Below are 14,206 nucleotides of genomic sequence, written 5' to 3'. Positions count from 1 at the left end.
TCGCGTGGAGGGGGGGGGGGTGAGGAAGGGATCGCGTGGGGGGGAGGAAGGGCTCGCGTGGGGGGGTGAGGAAGGGCTCGCGTGGGGGGGTGAGGAAGGGCTCGCGTGGGGGGGTGAGGAAGGGCTCGCGTGGGGGGGTGAGAAGGGCTCGCGTGGGGGGGTGAGGAAGGGCTCGCGTGGGGGGGTGAGGAAAGGGCTCGCGTGGGGGGGTGAGGAAGGGCTCGCGTGGGGGGGTGAGGAAGGGCTCGCGTGGGGGGTGAGGAAGGGCTCGCGTGGGGGGGTGAGGAAGGCTCGCGTGGGGGGGTGAGGAGGGCTCGCGTGGGGGGGTGAGGAAGGGCTCGCGTGGGGGGGGTGAGGAAGGGCTCGCGTGGGGGGGGTGAGGAAGGGCTCGCGTTGGGGGGGGAGGAAGGGCTCGCGTGGGGGGGGGAGGAAGGGCTCGCGTGGGGGGGGGAGGAAGGGCTCGCGTGGGGGGGGGAGGAAGGGCTCGCGTGGGCGGGGGTGAAGAAGGCTCGCGTGGGGGGGGAGGGGGCTCGCGTGGGGGTGGGAGGAAGGGCTCGCGTGGGGGGGGTGAGGAAGGGCTCGCGTGGGGGGGTGGAGGAAGGCTCGCCGTGGGGGGGTGAGGAAGGGCTCGCGTGGGGGGGTGAGGAAGGGCTCGCGTGGGGGGTGAGGAAGGGCTCGCGGGGGGGGTGAGGAAGGGCTCGCGTGGGGGGGTGAGGAAGGGCTCGCGTGGGGGGGTGAGGAAGGGCTCGCGTGGGGGGGGGAGGAAGGGCTCGCGTGGGGGGGGGGAGGAAGGGCTCGCGTGGGGGGGGAGGAAGGGCTCGCGTGGGGGGGGGGGGGGAGGAAGGGCTCGCGTGGGGGGGGGAGGAAGGGCTCGCGTGGGGGGAGGAAGGGCTCGCGTGGGGGAGGAAGGGCTCGCGTGGGGGGGAGGAAGGGATCGCGTGGGGAGAAGGGATCGCGTGGGGGGAAGAAGGGATCGCGTGGGGGAGGAAGGGATCGCGTGGGGAGGAAGGGATCGCGTGGAGTGGGGGAGGAAGGGATCGCGTGGGGGAGGAAGGGATCGCGTGGGAGGGAGGAAGGGATCGCGTGGGGGAGGAAGGGATCGCGTGGGGGAAGAAGGGATCGCGTGGGGGGAAGAAGGGATCGCGTGGGGGGAAGAAGGGATCGCGTGGGGGGAGGAAGGGATCGCGTGGGGGGAGGAAGGGATCGCGTGGGGGAGGAAGGGATCGCGTGGGGGAGGAAGGATCGCGTGGGGGGAGGAAGGGATCGCGTGGGGGGAGGAAGGGATCGCGTGGGGGGGAGGAAGGGATCGCGTGGGGGGGAGGAAGGGATCGCGTGGGGGAGGAAGGGATCGCGTGGGGGGAGGAAGGGATCGCGGTGGGGGGAGGAAGGGATCGCGTGGGGGGAGGAAGGGATCGCGTGGGGGGAGGAGGGATCGCGTGGGGGAGGAAGGATCGCGTGGGGGAGGAAGGGATCGCGTGGGGGGAGGAAGGGATCGCGTGGGGGGAGGAAGGGATCGCGTGGGGGAGGAAGGGATCGCGTGGGGGAGGAAGGGATCGCGTGGGGGGGGGAGGGATCTTGTGCTGTGTGCCGTCTTTCTAACCTTTGGGACGACTTGGTAAGTCTGACAGCCTAAAAGCAGCAAACGTGAGGGGAGGCAGAGAGAGACAGGGGGAGGCAGAGAGGACAGGGGAGGCAGGGGGAGGCAGGGGGAGACAGGGGGAGACAGGGAGCAGAGAGAGACAGGGGAGGGCAGAGAGAGACAGGGGGGAGGCAGAGAGAGACAGGGGAGGCAGAGAGAGACAGGGGAGGCAGAGAGAGACAGGGGGAGGGCAGAGGGAGACAGGGGGAGGCAGAGAGAGACAGGGGAGGCAGAGAGAGACAGGGGGAGGGCAGAGAGAGACAGGGGGAGGGCAGAGAGACAGGGGGAGGGCAGAGAGACAGGGGGAGGGCAGAGAGACAGGGGGAGGGCAGAGAGAGACAGGGGGAGGGCAGAGAGAGACAGGGGGAGGGCAGAGAGAGACAGGGGGAGGGCAGAGAGACAGGGGGAGGCAGAGAGAGAAAGGGGGAGGGCAGAGAGAGACAGGGGGAGGCAGAGAGAGACAGGGGAGGCAGAGAGAGACAGGGGAGGGCAGAGGGAGACAGGGGAGGCAGAGAGAGACAGGGGGAGGCAGAGAGAGACAGGGGGAGGGCAGAGAGAGACAGGGGAGGCAGAGAGAGACAGGGGAGGGCAGAGAGAGACAGGGGGAGGGCAGAGAGAGACAGGGGGAGGCAGAGAGAGACAGGGGAGGCAGAGAGAGACAGGGGGAGGGCAGAGAGAGACAGGGGGAGGGCAGAGAGAGACAGGGGAGGGCAGAGAGAGACAGGGGGAGGGCAGAGAGAGACAGGGGGAGGGCAGAGAGAGACAGGGGGAGGGCAGAGAGAGACAGGGGGAGGGCAGAGAGAGACAGGGGGAGGGCAGAGAGAGACAGGGGAGGGCAGAGAGAGACAGGGGGAGGGCAGAGAGAGACAGGGGGAGGGCAGAGAGAGAGACAGGGGGAGGGCAAGAGAGAGACAGGGGAGGCAGAGAGGCAGGGGGGGAGGGCAGAGAGAGACAGAGGGAGGCAGAGAGAGACAGGGGGAGGCAGAGGGAGACAGGGGGAGGCAGAGAGAGACAGGGGGAGGGCAGAGGGAGACAGGGGGAGGCAGAGAGAGACAGGGGGAGGCAGAGAGAGACAGGGGGAGGGCAGAGAGAGAGGGGAGCAGAGAGAGACAGGGGGAGGGCAGAGAGAGACAGGGGGAGGGCAGAGAGAGACAGGGGAGGCAGAGAGAGACAGGGGGAGGGCAGAGAGAGACAGGGGGAGGGCAGAGAGAGACAGGGGGAGGGCAGAGAGAGACAGGGGGAGGAGCAGAGAGAGACAGGGGGAGGGCAGAGAGAGACAGGGGGAGGGCAGAGAGAGACAGGGGGAGGGCAGAGAGAGACAGGGAGGCAGAGAGAGACAGGGGGAGGCAGAGAGAGGAGACAGAGGGAGCAGAGGGAGACAGGGGACGCAGAGGGAGACAGGGGGAGGCAGAGAGAGACAGTGGAGGCAGAGAGAGACAGGGGGACGCAGAGGGAGACAGGGGGACGCAGAGGGAGACAGGGGGGCGCAGAGGTAGACAGGGGAGGCAGAGAAGAGACAGGGGAGGCAGAGAGAGACAGGGGAGGCAGAGAGAGACAGGAGGGAAGGCAGAGAGGAGACAGGGGGAGGCAGAGAGAGACAGGGGGAGGCAGAGAGAGACAGGGGAGGGCAGAGAGACAGGGGGAGGGCAGAGAGACAGGGGGAGGGCAGAGAGAGACAGGGGAGGCAGAGAGAGACAGGGGGGAGGCAGAGAGAGACAGGGGGGAGGGCAGAGAGAGACAGGGGGAGGGCAGAGAGAGAAGGGGAGGGCAGAGAGAGACAGGGGGAGGGTAGAGAGAGACAGGGGGAGGCAGAGAGAGACAGGGGGGAGGCAGAGAGAGACAGGGGAGGGCAGAGAGGAGTGAGGGATGGGGAGAGAGGGAGAGAGGATTGAAGGATGGAGAGAGGGAGAGAGAGTGAGAATGGGGGAGAGAGGAGTGAGGGATGGGGAGAGAGGAGTGAGGGACTGGGAAGAGAGGGGAGTGAGGTATGGGAAGAGAGGGGAGGGAGTGAGAGAGGAGTGAGGGAGGGAGAGAGAGGAGTGAGTGAGGGAGGGAGAGAGAGGAGTGAGGGAGGGAGAGAGAGGGAGGGAGAGAGGGAGAGAGAGAGGAGTGAGGGATGGGGAGAGAGGAGTGAGGGATGGGGAGAGAGGGAGGGAGAGAGAGGAGTGAGGGAGGGAGAGAGAGAGGAAGTGAGGGAGGGGGAGAGAGAGGAGTGAGGGAGGGAGGGAGAGGAGTGAGGGAGGGAGAGAGAGGAGTGAGGGAGGGAGAGGAGTGAGGGGGAGAGAGGAGTGAGGGAGGGGGAGAGAGAGGAGTGAGGGAGGGAGAGAGAGGAGTGAGGGAGGGAGGGAGAGGAGTGAGGGAGGGGGAGAGAGGGGAGGGAGAGAGAGGAGTGAGGAGGGAGAGAGAGGAGTGAGGGAGGGAGAGAGAGGAGTGAGAGAGGGAGAGGGGAAGAGAAGCGAGCGTGGGGAGTAGAAACGAATGAAGGTGAGAGAGGAGAAAAACAAAGCATGAAGCGGGAGAAAGCGACAGCACAGAGAAGCGTAATGTCTCAGCGCAAATCTGCGGCAGGTTAGTGGGGGAGGGGGGATATAACACGCGGGGGGGAGGGGGATATAACACGCGGGGGGAGGGGGATATAACCGCGGGGGGAGGGGGATATAACACGCGGGGGGAGGGGGATATAACACGCGGGGGGAGGGGGATATAACACGCGGGGGAGGGGGGATATATAACACGCGGGGGAGGGGGATATAACACGCGGGGGAGGGGGATATAACACGCGGGGGAGGGGGATATAACACGCGGGGGGAGGGGGATATAACACGCGGGGGAGGGGGATATAACACGCGGGGGAGGGGGATATAACACGCGGGGGAGGGGGATATAACACGCGGGGGGAGGGGGATATAACACGGGGGGGGAGGGGGGATATAACACGCGGGGGGAGGGGGATATAACACGCGGGGGGAGGGGGATATAACACGCGGGGGAGGGGGATATATAACACGCGGGGGAGGGGGATATAACACGCGGGGGAGGGGGGATATAACACGCGGGGGAGGGTGATATAACACGCGGGGGGAGGGGGATATAACACGCGGGGGGAGGGGGATATAACACGCGGGGGAGGGGGGATATAACACGCGGGGGGAGGGGGATATAACACGCGGGGGAGGGGGATATAACACGCGGGGGAGGGGGATATAACACGCGGGGGAGGGGGATATAACACGCGGGGGGAGGGGGATATAACATGTGGGGGAGGGGGATATAACACGCGGGGGGAGGGGGATATAACACGCGGGGGGAGGGGGATATAACACGCGGGGGGAGGGGGATATAACACGCGGGGGGGAGGGGGGATATAACACGCCGGGGGAGGGGGATATAACACGCGGGGGGGAGGGGGATATAACACGCGGAGGGAGGGGATATATAACACGCGGGGGAGGGGGATATAACACGCGGGGGGAGGGGGATATAACACGCGGGGGGAGGGGGATATAACACGCGGGGGAGGGGGATATAACACGCGGGGGGAGGGGGATATAACACGCGGGGGAGGGGGATATAACACGCGGGGGAGGGGGATATAACACGCGGGGGGCGGGGGATATAACACGCGGGGGAGGGGGATATAAACACGCGGGGGGAGGGGGATATAACACGCGGGGGGAGGGGGATATAACACGCGGGGGGGAGGGGGGATATAACACGCGGGGGGAGGGGGATATAACACGCGGGGGGAGGGGGATATAACACGCGGGGGGCGGGGCCACTGCCAGAGAGGAGATGGACATGCATGAGTGGCCTGCAACGCACGTCAAGCCCAACGCCGCCAGCCACACGGATAGAAACGTGTGGAGCCGTGCAGTGCTGCGCAGAGCCATGCAGTGCTGCGCAGAGCCGTGCAGTGCTGCGCAGAGCCGTGCAGTTTCTGCGCAGAGCCATGCAGTGCTGCGCAGAGCCATGCAGTGCAGCGCAGAGCCATGCAGTGCAGCGCAGAGCCATGCAGTGCTGCGCAGAGCCATGCAGTGCAGCGCAGAGCCATAAAGTAACGCGCAGAGCCATAAAGTAACGCGCAGATCAATGTGCTGCAGGCCTCTCCAGCAGTGCCGTGGTTCGTTGCTGTGTGGTACGTGGCACCCTGCCCCACGCAGGCCTCCCCGGCAGTGAAAGGGTTACAGGCGGAGAAGGGCGGCGCTCAGAATAAAATCGCGCCGTGTACACGCGGGGGTGTTTATATTACGGGCGCCCGAGCGACACCAAGGGGGTGGGGGTCACCCTCGTGGACAGTCCCACCTGCTCGGGATGGGACACGCGCGGGGGGGGGCGGGGGGGGGGGGGGGGGGCGGGGGGGGGGGGGCAGCCGCCCCTCAGGTTAAGGACTCGCCCTCCTACCTATCTTGGCGCCTTTCTTCAGCAGCGCGACCACCACGGACGTGTTCCTGCAGCCGACCGCCCGATCCAGGGGCCGCATGCCGCTGTAATCCACGTGCTCGATCAACGCGCCGTGGTCCACCAGGAACTGGACCTGCGCAGAGGGAGGGGGGGGGGGGGGGGGGGGGGAGAACCGGGACCACCGCGGCGTGTCAACAAGCCCAACACGGGTAACGCCGGGGTCCTAATCAGGCTAGAACGGTGGCGACCCTCTACCACCCTCCGACACTGACCGGGTGACCCTCCTCCCCCTGACCCCCAAAAGATCCTCCTCTTTAAACCCTTTACCATTGCCCGGTGCTGCCAAGCTGGGCAAAACCCAACAGAAGATGGCACGCCCCAAGGAGATTGGCGTTAGAGGTGGGTGATACCGGTCAGAAGCTCCTCACTGGTGGAGGCTTCCAGTCATGCTTGGAGGCGCCTCAAGAGTAGACCCTAAGACGCCCTCCGGAGTCTGTGCCCCCTCGGCGGGTGAAACAACCCCCCCCCCCCCCCCCCAAAACCTCGATGCCCGGCTTCTGCACTCACCACCTCGGCGTCTCCGTAGAAGGCCGCGAGGTCCAGGGGCGTGCGGCCGTTCTTGTCCGCGTGGTCCGTGGCGGCTCCGCTCTCCACCAGGGACCTCACCACCGGCAGGTGACCCTTCAGGCAGGCCCAGCTCAGAGCCGTCAGCCCTTCCTTGTCCATCAGCCCAATGGAAGCTCCTGGAAGGCGAGAGTCGGGATTAGCAGGGGCGCTACGGGGGTGAAGGAGGAGGCACCGTTTAGTGGTTCAAGAACTGGCGTTTGGATACACAAGTCTGTTGGGTCACCAGTCGTCTGTTCCTAGACTCAGCGCCCCAGGGGCAGTAAATACCCGTCAACGCTTCAGGAAGGTGACGCCAAGATGTCACCCCAGGTGGCTGCATCTACAAGCCGTGTGGCACTAATGTCACCCCCCCACCCCCGCTGTCCCATTAAGCTTATGTCAGGGACGCGCACCTACTGTGGCCTGAATCTCCCGCGGGGTCAGGAGCCCCCCCCCCCCACCCCCACCCCCCACAAACCTTGTGCCAGCAAGAACTCCACAGTGGCCGCGTGGCCCTCCGACGCCGCCGTCATTAAGGGGGTGCGGCCTTGCTTGTCCGCCATGTTGACGTCTGCCCCGTGCGTCAGTAGCAGGTCGACGATCTGTGAACAGAGAGGAGGCCTTGTAGCACCGACGCACACTGCGGCTATCTCCAGCGCTGCGCCGGCCGTCTGGCAGTGAAGGAATATATATATAGACAAATAATGGTTTTGAAGCAAAAGGTGGCACTGTGTGCTCATTTGCATGTCATTTCCCAGAATCCCTTGCTGAAGTGGAAGTGCTGGGTGCTGGGTGATAATGGTGAAAGGCAGGGGCTGCATGTCATTTCCCAGAATCCCTTGCTGCAGTGGAAGTGCTGTGTGATAATGGTGAAAGGCTGCATGTCATTTCCCAGAATCCCTTGCTGCAGTGGAAGTGCTGTGTGCTGGGTGATAATGGTGAGAGGCAGGGGCTGCATGTCATTTCCCAGAATTCCTTGCTGCAGTGGAAGTGCTGTGTGATAATGGTGAAAGGCTGCATGTCATTTCCCAGAATCCCTTGCTGCAGTGGAAGTGCTGTGTGCTGGGTGATAATGGTGAAAGGCGGGGCTGCAGACCTGTCTAAGACATGCAAATGAGCATGCATACATACATACATACATACATACATAAACAAACACACATAATCACAGCGCCAATATGATAAGTATTGAAAAGGCTAATATTAACTAACTAGTGGCTAGTGACCTAAATACAGAGCCATTGCAAGACAAAACAGACAAACAAACAACGTATACGACAAGGAAAGAGGAGCGGGAATAGGGAAACAAAAGGGAACAAACACAAGGACGGGAAAGCCAAAAGAATAAAGGAAATTCAGTAAATAAAACCTTGAAAAATAATAAAAACACCGAGGAACCCGAGCGGCGATCCCCAGGAAACCGCCACCTTCCACGGATCTTCTACAAGACAAAGAGGGACAGCGCGGGCTCCATAGCGTAATTAGTTACGGTTTTAATTAATCACGGGCTGAAATCAGCTCACTCGCAGCATTGAGGTCGGACATGCGCATCGAACAAGAACACCCGCCACCCGTGGTATCGCCGGCAGTACCGTCTGACCAAGTCGCCGCTCTATTTGCGACGAAACGCGTGCAGGGCGCTATTGGCAGCACGAAGCATCCAGCTCACCGAGCGTCTGCTGAATGGGACGGGAACTTTTGTGCAGCGGGACCAAGTCACCGTGTGCCGCTTCAGCTGGGGGGGCCGTTGAGTGGACGCACATCACGGAGGTGCCGGGCTGCAGGAAGAGACTTGCACACGCATGCAGCCACGAGACTTCAGTTCCTGACTGCCGGAGATACCACGGGTTTCTTGTTCGATGCGCATGTCCGACCTCAATGCTGTGATGAGCTGATTTTAGCTTGTGATTAATAAAGCCTTAACTATTTACACTATGGAGCCCGCGCTGGTCCTCTTTTATATATATATATATATACATATATACATATATACATATATATATATATATATATATATATATATATATATATATATATATATATATATATACTAGCTGATATACCCGGCGTTGCCCGTGATGTAATGTTCTGGGTCCCCCATCCTCCCTCTCAACTCCCTTCCCCCCCTCTTCACAGCTGTTCAGAGCTGCGCCCCCCTCCCCCCAATGTTCACAGCTCCGAATCCCCCCCCCATTCAATGCATGTGTGTCAGTCAGTCCGTGTGTGTCAGTCAGTCCGTGTGTGTCAGTCAGCCAGTGTGTCACAGTCAGTCAGTGTCACAGACAGTCAGTGTGTGTGTCAGTCAGTGTGTGTGTCAGTCAGTCAGTAAGTGTGTCAGTCAGTCAGTGTGTCAGTCAGTCAGTCAGTCAGTGTGTCAGTCAGTCAGTAAGTCAGTGTGTCAGTCAGTCAGTCAGTCAGTGTGTCAGTCAGTCAGTAAGTCAGTGTGTCAGTCAGTAAGTCAGTCAGTCAGTGTCAGTCAGTGAGTGTGTGTCAGTCAGTCAGTGAGTGTGTGTCAGTCAGTCAGTGAGTGTGTGTCAGTCAGTCAGTGAGTGTGTCAGTCAGTCAGTGAGTGTGTGTCAGTCAGTGAGTGTGTGTCAGTCAGTGAGTGTGTGTCAGTCAGTCAGTGTGTGTCAGTCAGTCAGTGTGTGTCAGTCAGTCAGTGTGTGTCAGTCAGTCAGTGTGTGTCAGTCAGTGAGTGTGTGTCAGTCAGTCAGTGAGTGTGTGTCAGTCAGTCAGTGAGTGTGTGTCAGTCAGTCAGTGAGTGTGTCAGTCAGTCAGTGAGTGTGTGTCAGTCAGTGAGTGTGTGTCAGTCAGTGAGTGTGTGTCAGTCAGTCAGTGTGTGTCAGTCAGTCAGTGTGTGTCAGTCAGTCAGTGTGTGTCAGTCAGTCAGTGTGTGTCAGTCAGTCAGTGTGTGTCAGTCAGTCAGTGTGTGTCAGTCAGTCAGTGTGTGTCAGTCAGTCAGTGTGTGTCAGTCAGTCAGTGTGTGTCAGTCAGTCAGTGTGTGTCAGTCAGTCAGTGTGTGTCAGTCAGTCAGTGTGTGTCAGTCAGTCAGTCAGTGTGTGTCAGTCAGTCAGTCAGTGTGTGTCAGTCAGTCAGTCAGTGTGTGTCAGTCAGTCAGTGTGTGTCAGTCAGTCAGTGTGTGTCAGTCAGTCAGTGTGTGTCAGTCAGTCAGTCAGTGTGTGTCAGTCAGTCAGTCAGTGTGTGTCAGTCAGTCAGTGTGTGTCAGTCAGTCAGTGTGTGTCAGTCAGTATTTATGTGTGGGCTTCCACCCCCTCTCTCCTGACTCCCTCCCTCCCCCCCTCTGACTGGCGGTGGCGCGCTAGTGTCGGCGGCAAGTGGACAGATGAGGCGCTGCTGAGAGGGGGGGGGGTGGTGTATTGGGCTCAGAGGCGGCTGCAGTGGTGTTGTGCTTCCCCCTCCCCCCCCCCGCATCTGTGTCGGCAGCGGGTGGGGAGGAGGTGAGGCGCTGCTGAGAGAGGGTGGGGGGTGTTGGGGGAGAGGCGGGTGTCATCGTTGTCGGCGGTGGTTCCCCCTCCCCCGCGCGGAGCTGTGTCAGCGGCGGGTGGGGAGGTGAGGCGCTGCTGAGAAACGGTGTGGTGAGGGAGAGGCGGTCCCCCCCCCCCCCCACGAGAAGCTGTGTCGGCGGCGACACTACCCGCATGCTGCTGCTGGCCGGGGCTCGGGTGAACCTGGTGGATTCCCTGGGGGGCGGTGAGATGGGGGGGGGGGAGCCGGCCGGGAGGTGAGCTGTGTGTGTGTGTGAGTGTGTGAGTGTGAGTGTGTCAGTTGGGTGAGGCCGAGGGGGAAGGTGAGATGGGGGGGGAGGGGGAGCCGGCCGGGAGGTGAGCTGTGTGTGTGTGTGAGTGTGTGAGTGTGAGTGTGTCAGTTGGGTGAGGCCGAGGGGGAAGGTGAGATGGGGGGGAGGGGGAGCCGGCCGGGAGGTGAGCTGTGTGTGTGTGTGAGTGTGTGAGTGTGAGTGTGTCAGTTGGGTGAGGCCGAGGGGGAAGGTGAGATGGGGGGGGAGGGGGAGCCGGCCGGGAGGTGAGCTGTGTGTGTGTGTGAGTGTGTGTGTGAGAGTGTGTGTGTGTCAGTTGGGTGAGGCCAAGGGGGAAGGTGAGATGGGGGGGAGGGGGAGCCGGCCGGGAGGTGAGCTGTGTGTGAGTGTGTGTGTGTGTGTGTGTGAGTGTGAGTGTGTGAGTGTCAGTTGGGTGAGGTCGAGGGGGAAGGTGAGCTGCGGGTGAGGAGAAGAAGAGAGTGGCAGTTGGGTGACGTCATAGAGCCACCAATCTGATTGGCCAGAGGCTGAGGACCAATCAGATTCACCACATCTAGCACCAACCTCACAAATTTCAATTTTATATATTAAGAAGATATGTGGAGGTATACCCGCAGGGACTATGCCTACATTGTTCTTCTTAGCACAGGTGTATACAGGAGGCAGGGTGGCACGGGCAGTACAGCACAGGTGTATACAGGAGGCAGGATGACACAGGCAGCACAGAGTATAGCACAGGTGTATACAGGAGGCAGGGTGACACAGGCAGCACAGAGTATAGCACAGGTGTATACAGGAGGCAGGGTGACACAGGCAGCACAGAGTATAGCACAGGTGTATACAGGAGGCAGGGTGACACGGGCAGCACAGAGTACAGCACAGGTGTATACAGGAGGCAGGGTGGCACAGGCAGCACAGAGTATAGCACAGGTGTATACAGGAGGCAGGGTGACACAGGCAGTACAGAGTACAGCACAGGTGTATACAGGAGGCAGGGTGACACAGGCAGCACAGAGTATAGCACAGGTGTATACAGGAGGCAGGGTGACACGGGCAGCACAGAGTACAGCACAGGTGTATACAGGAGGCAGGGTGGCACAGGCAGCACAGAGTATAGCACAGGTGTATACAGGAGGCAGGGTGACACAGGCAGTACAGAGTACAGCACAGGTGTATACAGGAGGCAGGGTGACACAGGCAGCACAGAGTATAGCACAGGTGTATACAGGAGGCAGGGTGGCACGGGCAGCACAGAGTACAGCACAGGTGTATACAGGAGGCAGGGTGACACAGCCAGTACAGCACAGGTGTATACAGGAGGCAGGGTGACACGGGCAGCACAGAGTACAGCACAGGTGTATACAGGAGGCAGGGTGACACGGGCAGCACAGAGTACAGCACAGGTGTATACAGGAGGCAGGGTGACATGGGCAGCACAGAGTACAGCACAGATGTATACAGGAGGCAGGGTGACACAGGCAGAACAGAGTACAGCACAGGTGTATACAGGAGGCAGGGTGACACGGGCAGCACAGAGTACAGCACAGGTGTATACAGGAGGCAGGGTGGCACAGGCAGCACAGAGTACAGCACAGGTGTATACAGGAGGCAGGGTGACACAGCCAGTACGGCACAGGTGTATACAGGAGGCAGGGTGACACAGGCAGAACAGAGTACAGCACAGGTGTACAGGAGGCAGGGTGACACAGGCAGTACAGAGTACAGCACAGGTGTATACAGGAGGCAGGGTGGCACAGGCAGTACAGCACAGGTGTATACAGGAGGCAGGGTGACACGGGCAGTACAGCACAGGTGTATACAGGAGGCAGGGTGACACAGGCAGTACAGAGTACAGCACAGGTGTATACAGGAGGCAGGGTGACACAGGCAGAACAGAGTACAGCACAGGTGTACAGGAGGCAGGGTGGCACAGGCAGCACAGAGTACAGCAATGGTGTATACAGGAGGCAGGGTGACACAGCCAGTACAGCACAGGTGTATACAGGAGGCAGGGTGACACAGCCAGTACAGCACAGGTGAATACAGGAGGCAGGGTGACACAGCCAGTACCGCACAGGTGTATACAGGAGGCAGGGTGACACAGCCAGTACAGAGTACAGCACAGGTGTATACAGGAGGCAGGGTGACACGGGCAGTACAGCACAGGTGTATACAGGAGGCGGGGTGACACAACCAGTACAGAGTACAGCACAGGTGAATACAGGAGGCAGGGTGACACAGCCAGTATCGCACAGGTGTATACAGAAGGCAGGGTGACACAGGCAGTACAGAGTACAGCACAGGTGTATACAGGAGGCAGGGTGACACGAGCAGTACAGCACAGGTGTATACAGGAGGCAGGGTGACACAGGCAGTACAGAGTACAGCACAGGTGTATACAGGAGGCAGGGAGACACAGGCAGTACAGCACAGGTGTATACAGGAGGCGGGGTGACACAACCAGTACAGAGTATAGCACAGGTGTATACAGGAGGCAGGGTGGCACAGGCAGCACAGAGTACAGCACAGGTGTATACAGGAGGCAGGGTGGCCCGGGCAGCACAGAGTACAGCACAGGTGTATACAGGAGGCAGGGTGACACGGGCAGTACAGCACAGGTGTATACAGGAGGCAGGGTGACACAGCCAGTACAGAGTACAGCACAGGTGTATACAGGAGGCAGGGTGGCACAGGCAGTACAGCACAGGTGTATACAGGAGGCAGGGTGACACAGCCAGTACAGAGTACAGCACAGGTGTATACAGGAGGCAGGGTGGCACAGGCAGTACCGCACAGGTGTATACAGGAGGCAGGGTGACACAGCCAGTACCGCACAGGTGTATACAGGAGGCAGGGTGACACAGACAGTACAGAGTACAGCACAGGTGTATACAGGAGGCAGGGTGGCACAGGCAGTACAGCACAGGTGTATACAGGAGGCAGGGTGACACAGCCATTACCGCACAGGTGTATACAGGAGGCAGGGTGACACGGGCAGTACAGCACAGGTGTATACAGGAGGCAGGGTGACACAGCCAGTACAGCACAGGTGAATACAGGTGGCAGGGTGACACAGCCAGTACCGCACAGGTGTATACAGGAGGCAGGGTGACACAGGCAGTACAGAGTACAGCACAGGTGTATACAGGAGGCAGGGTGACACGGGCAGTACAGCACAGGTGTATACAAGATGCAGGGTGACACGGGCAGTACAGCACAGTGTATACAGGAGGCAGGGTGACACGGGCAGTACAGCACAGGTGTATACAGGAGGCAGGGTGACACAGGCAGTACAGAGTACAGCACAGGTGTATACAGGAGGCAGGGTGACACAGGCAGTACAGAGTACAGCACATGTGTATACAAGAGGCAGGGTGACACAGCCAGTACAGAGTACAGCACAGGTGTATACAGGAGGCAGGGTGACACAGCCAGTACAGCACAGTGTATACAGGAGGCAGGGTAACACAGGCAGTACAGAGTACAGCACAGGTGTACACAGGAGGCAGGGTGACACAGGCAGTACAGAGTACAGCACAGGTGAATACAGGAGGCAGGGTGACACAGCCAGTACAGCACAGGTGTATACAGGAGGCAGGGTGACACAGGCAGTACAGAGTACAGCACAGGTGTATACAGGAGGCAGGGTGACACGGGCAGTACAGAGTACAGCACAGGTTTATACAGAAGGCAGGGTGACACAGGAAGTACAGAACTGGTGTATACAGGAGGAAGGGTGACACGAGCAGTACAGCTCAGGTATATACAGGAGGCAGGGTGGCACG

The 14,206-nt window shown here is 60.5% G+C and overlaps 1 protein-coding gene across 1 annotated transcript in view; it reads right to left on the bottom strand.

Annotated features, from left to right (window-relative positions):
- The window catches only part of TANC2 (tetratricopeptide repeat, ankyrin repeat and coiled-coil containing 2), a 274,744-nt gene that overhangs the window by 13,992 nt on the left and 246,546 nt on the right, over positions 1 to 14,206 (bottom strand). The window contains 3 exon segments of the mRNA XM_075584218.1: positions 6,041 to 6,173; positions 6,608 to 6,783; positions 7,125 to 7,248. Of these exon segments, the coding sequence (XP_075440333.1) occupies positions 6,041 to 6,173; positions 6,608 to 6,783; positions 7,125 to 7,248 (433 nt within the window).

This window comes from Ascaphus truei, unplaced genomic scaffold (assembly GCF_040206685.1).
Source record: "Ascaphus truei isolate aAscTru1 unplaced genomic scaffold, aAscTru1.hap1 HAP1_SCAFFOLD_492, whole genome shotgun sequence".
Taxonomy (NCBI): Eukaryota; Metazoa; Chordata; class Amphibia; order Anura; family Ascaphidae; genus Ascaphus; species Ascaphus truei.
Note: the sequence above shows the minus strand (reverse complement) of the source record. Positions and strands in the feature narration are given on the sequence as shown.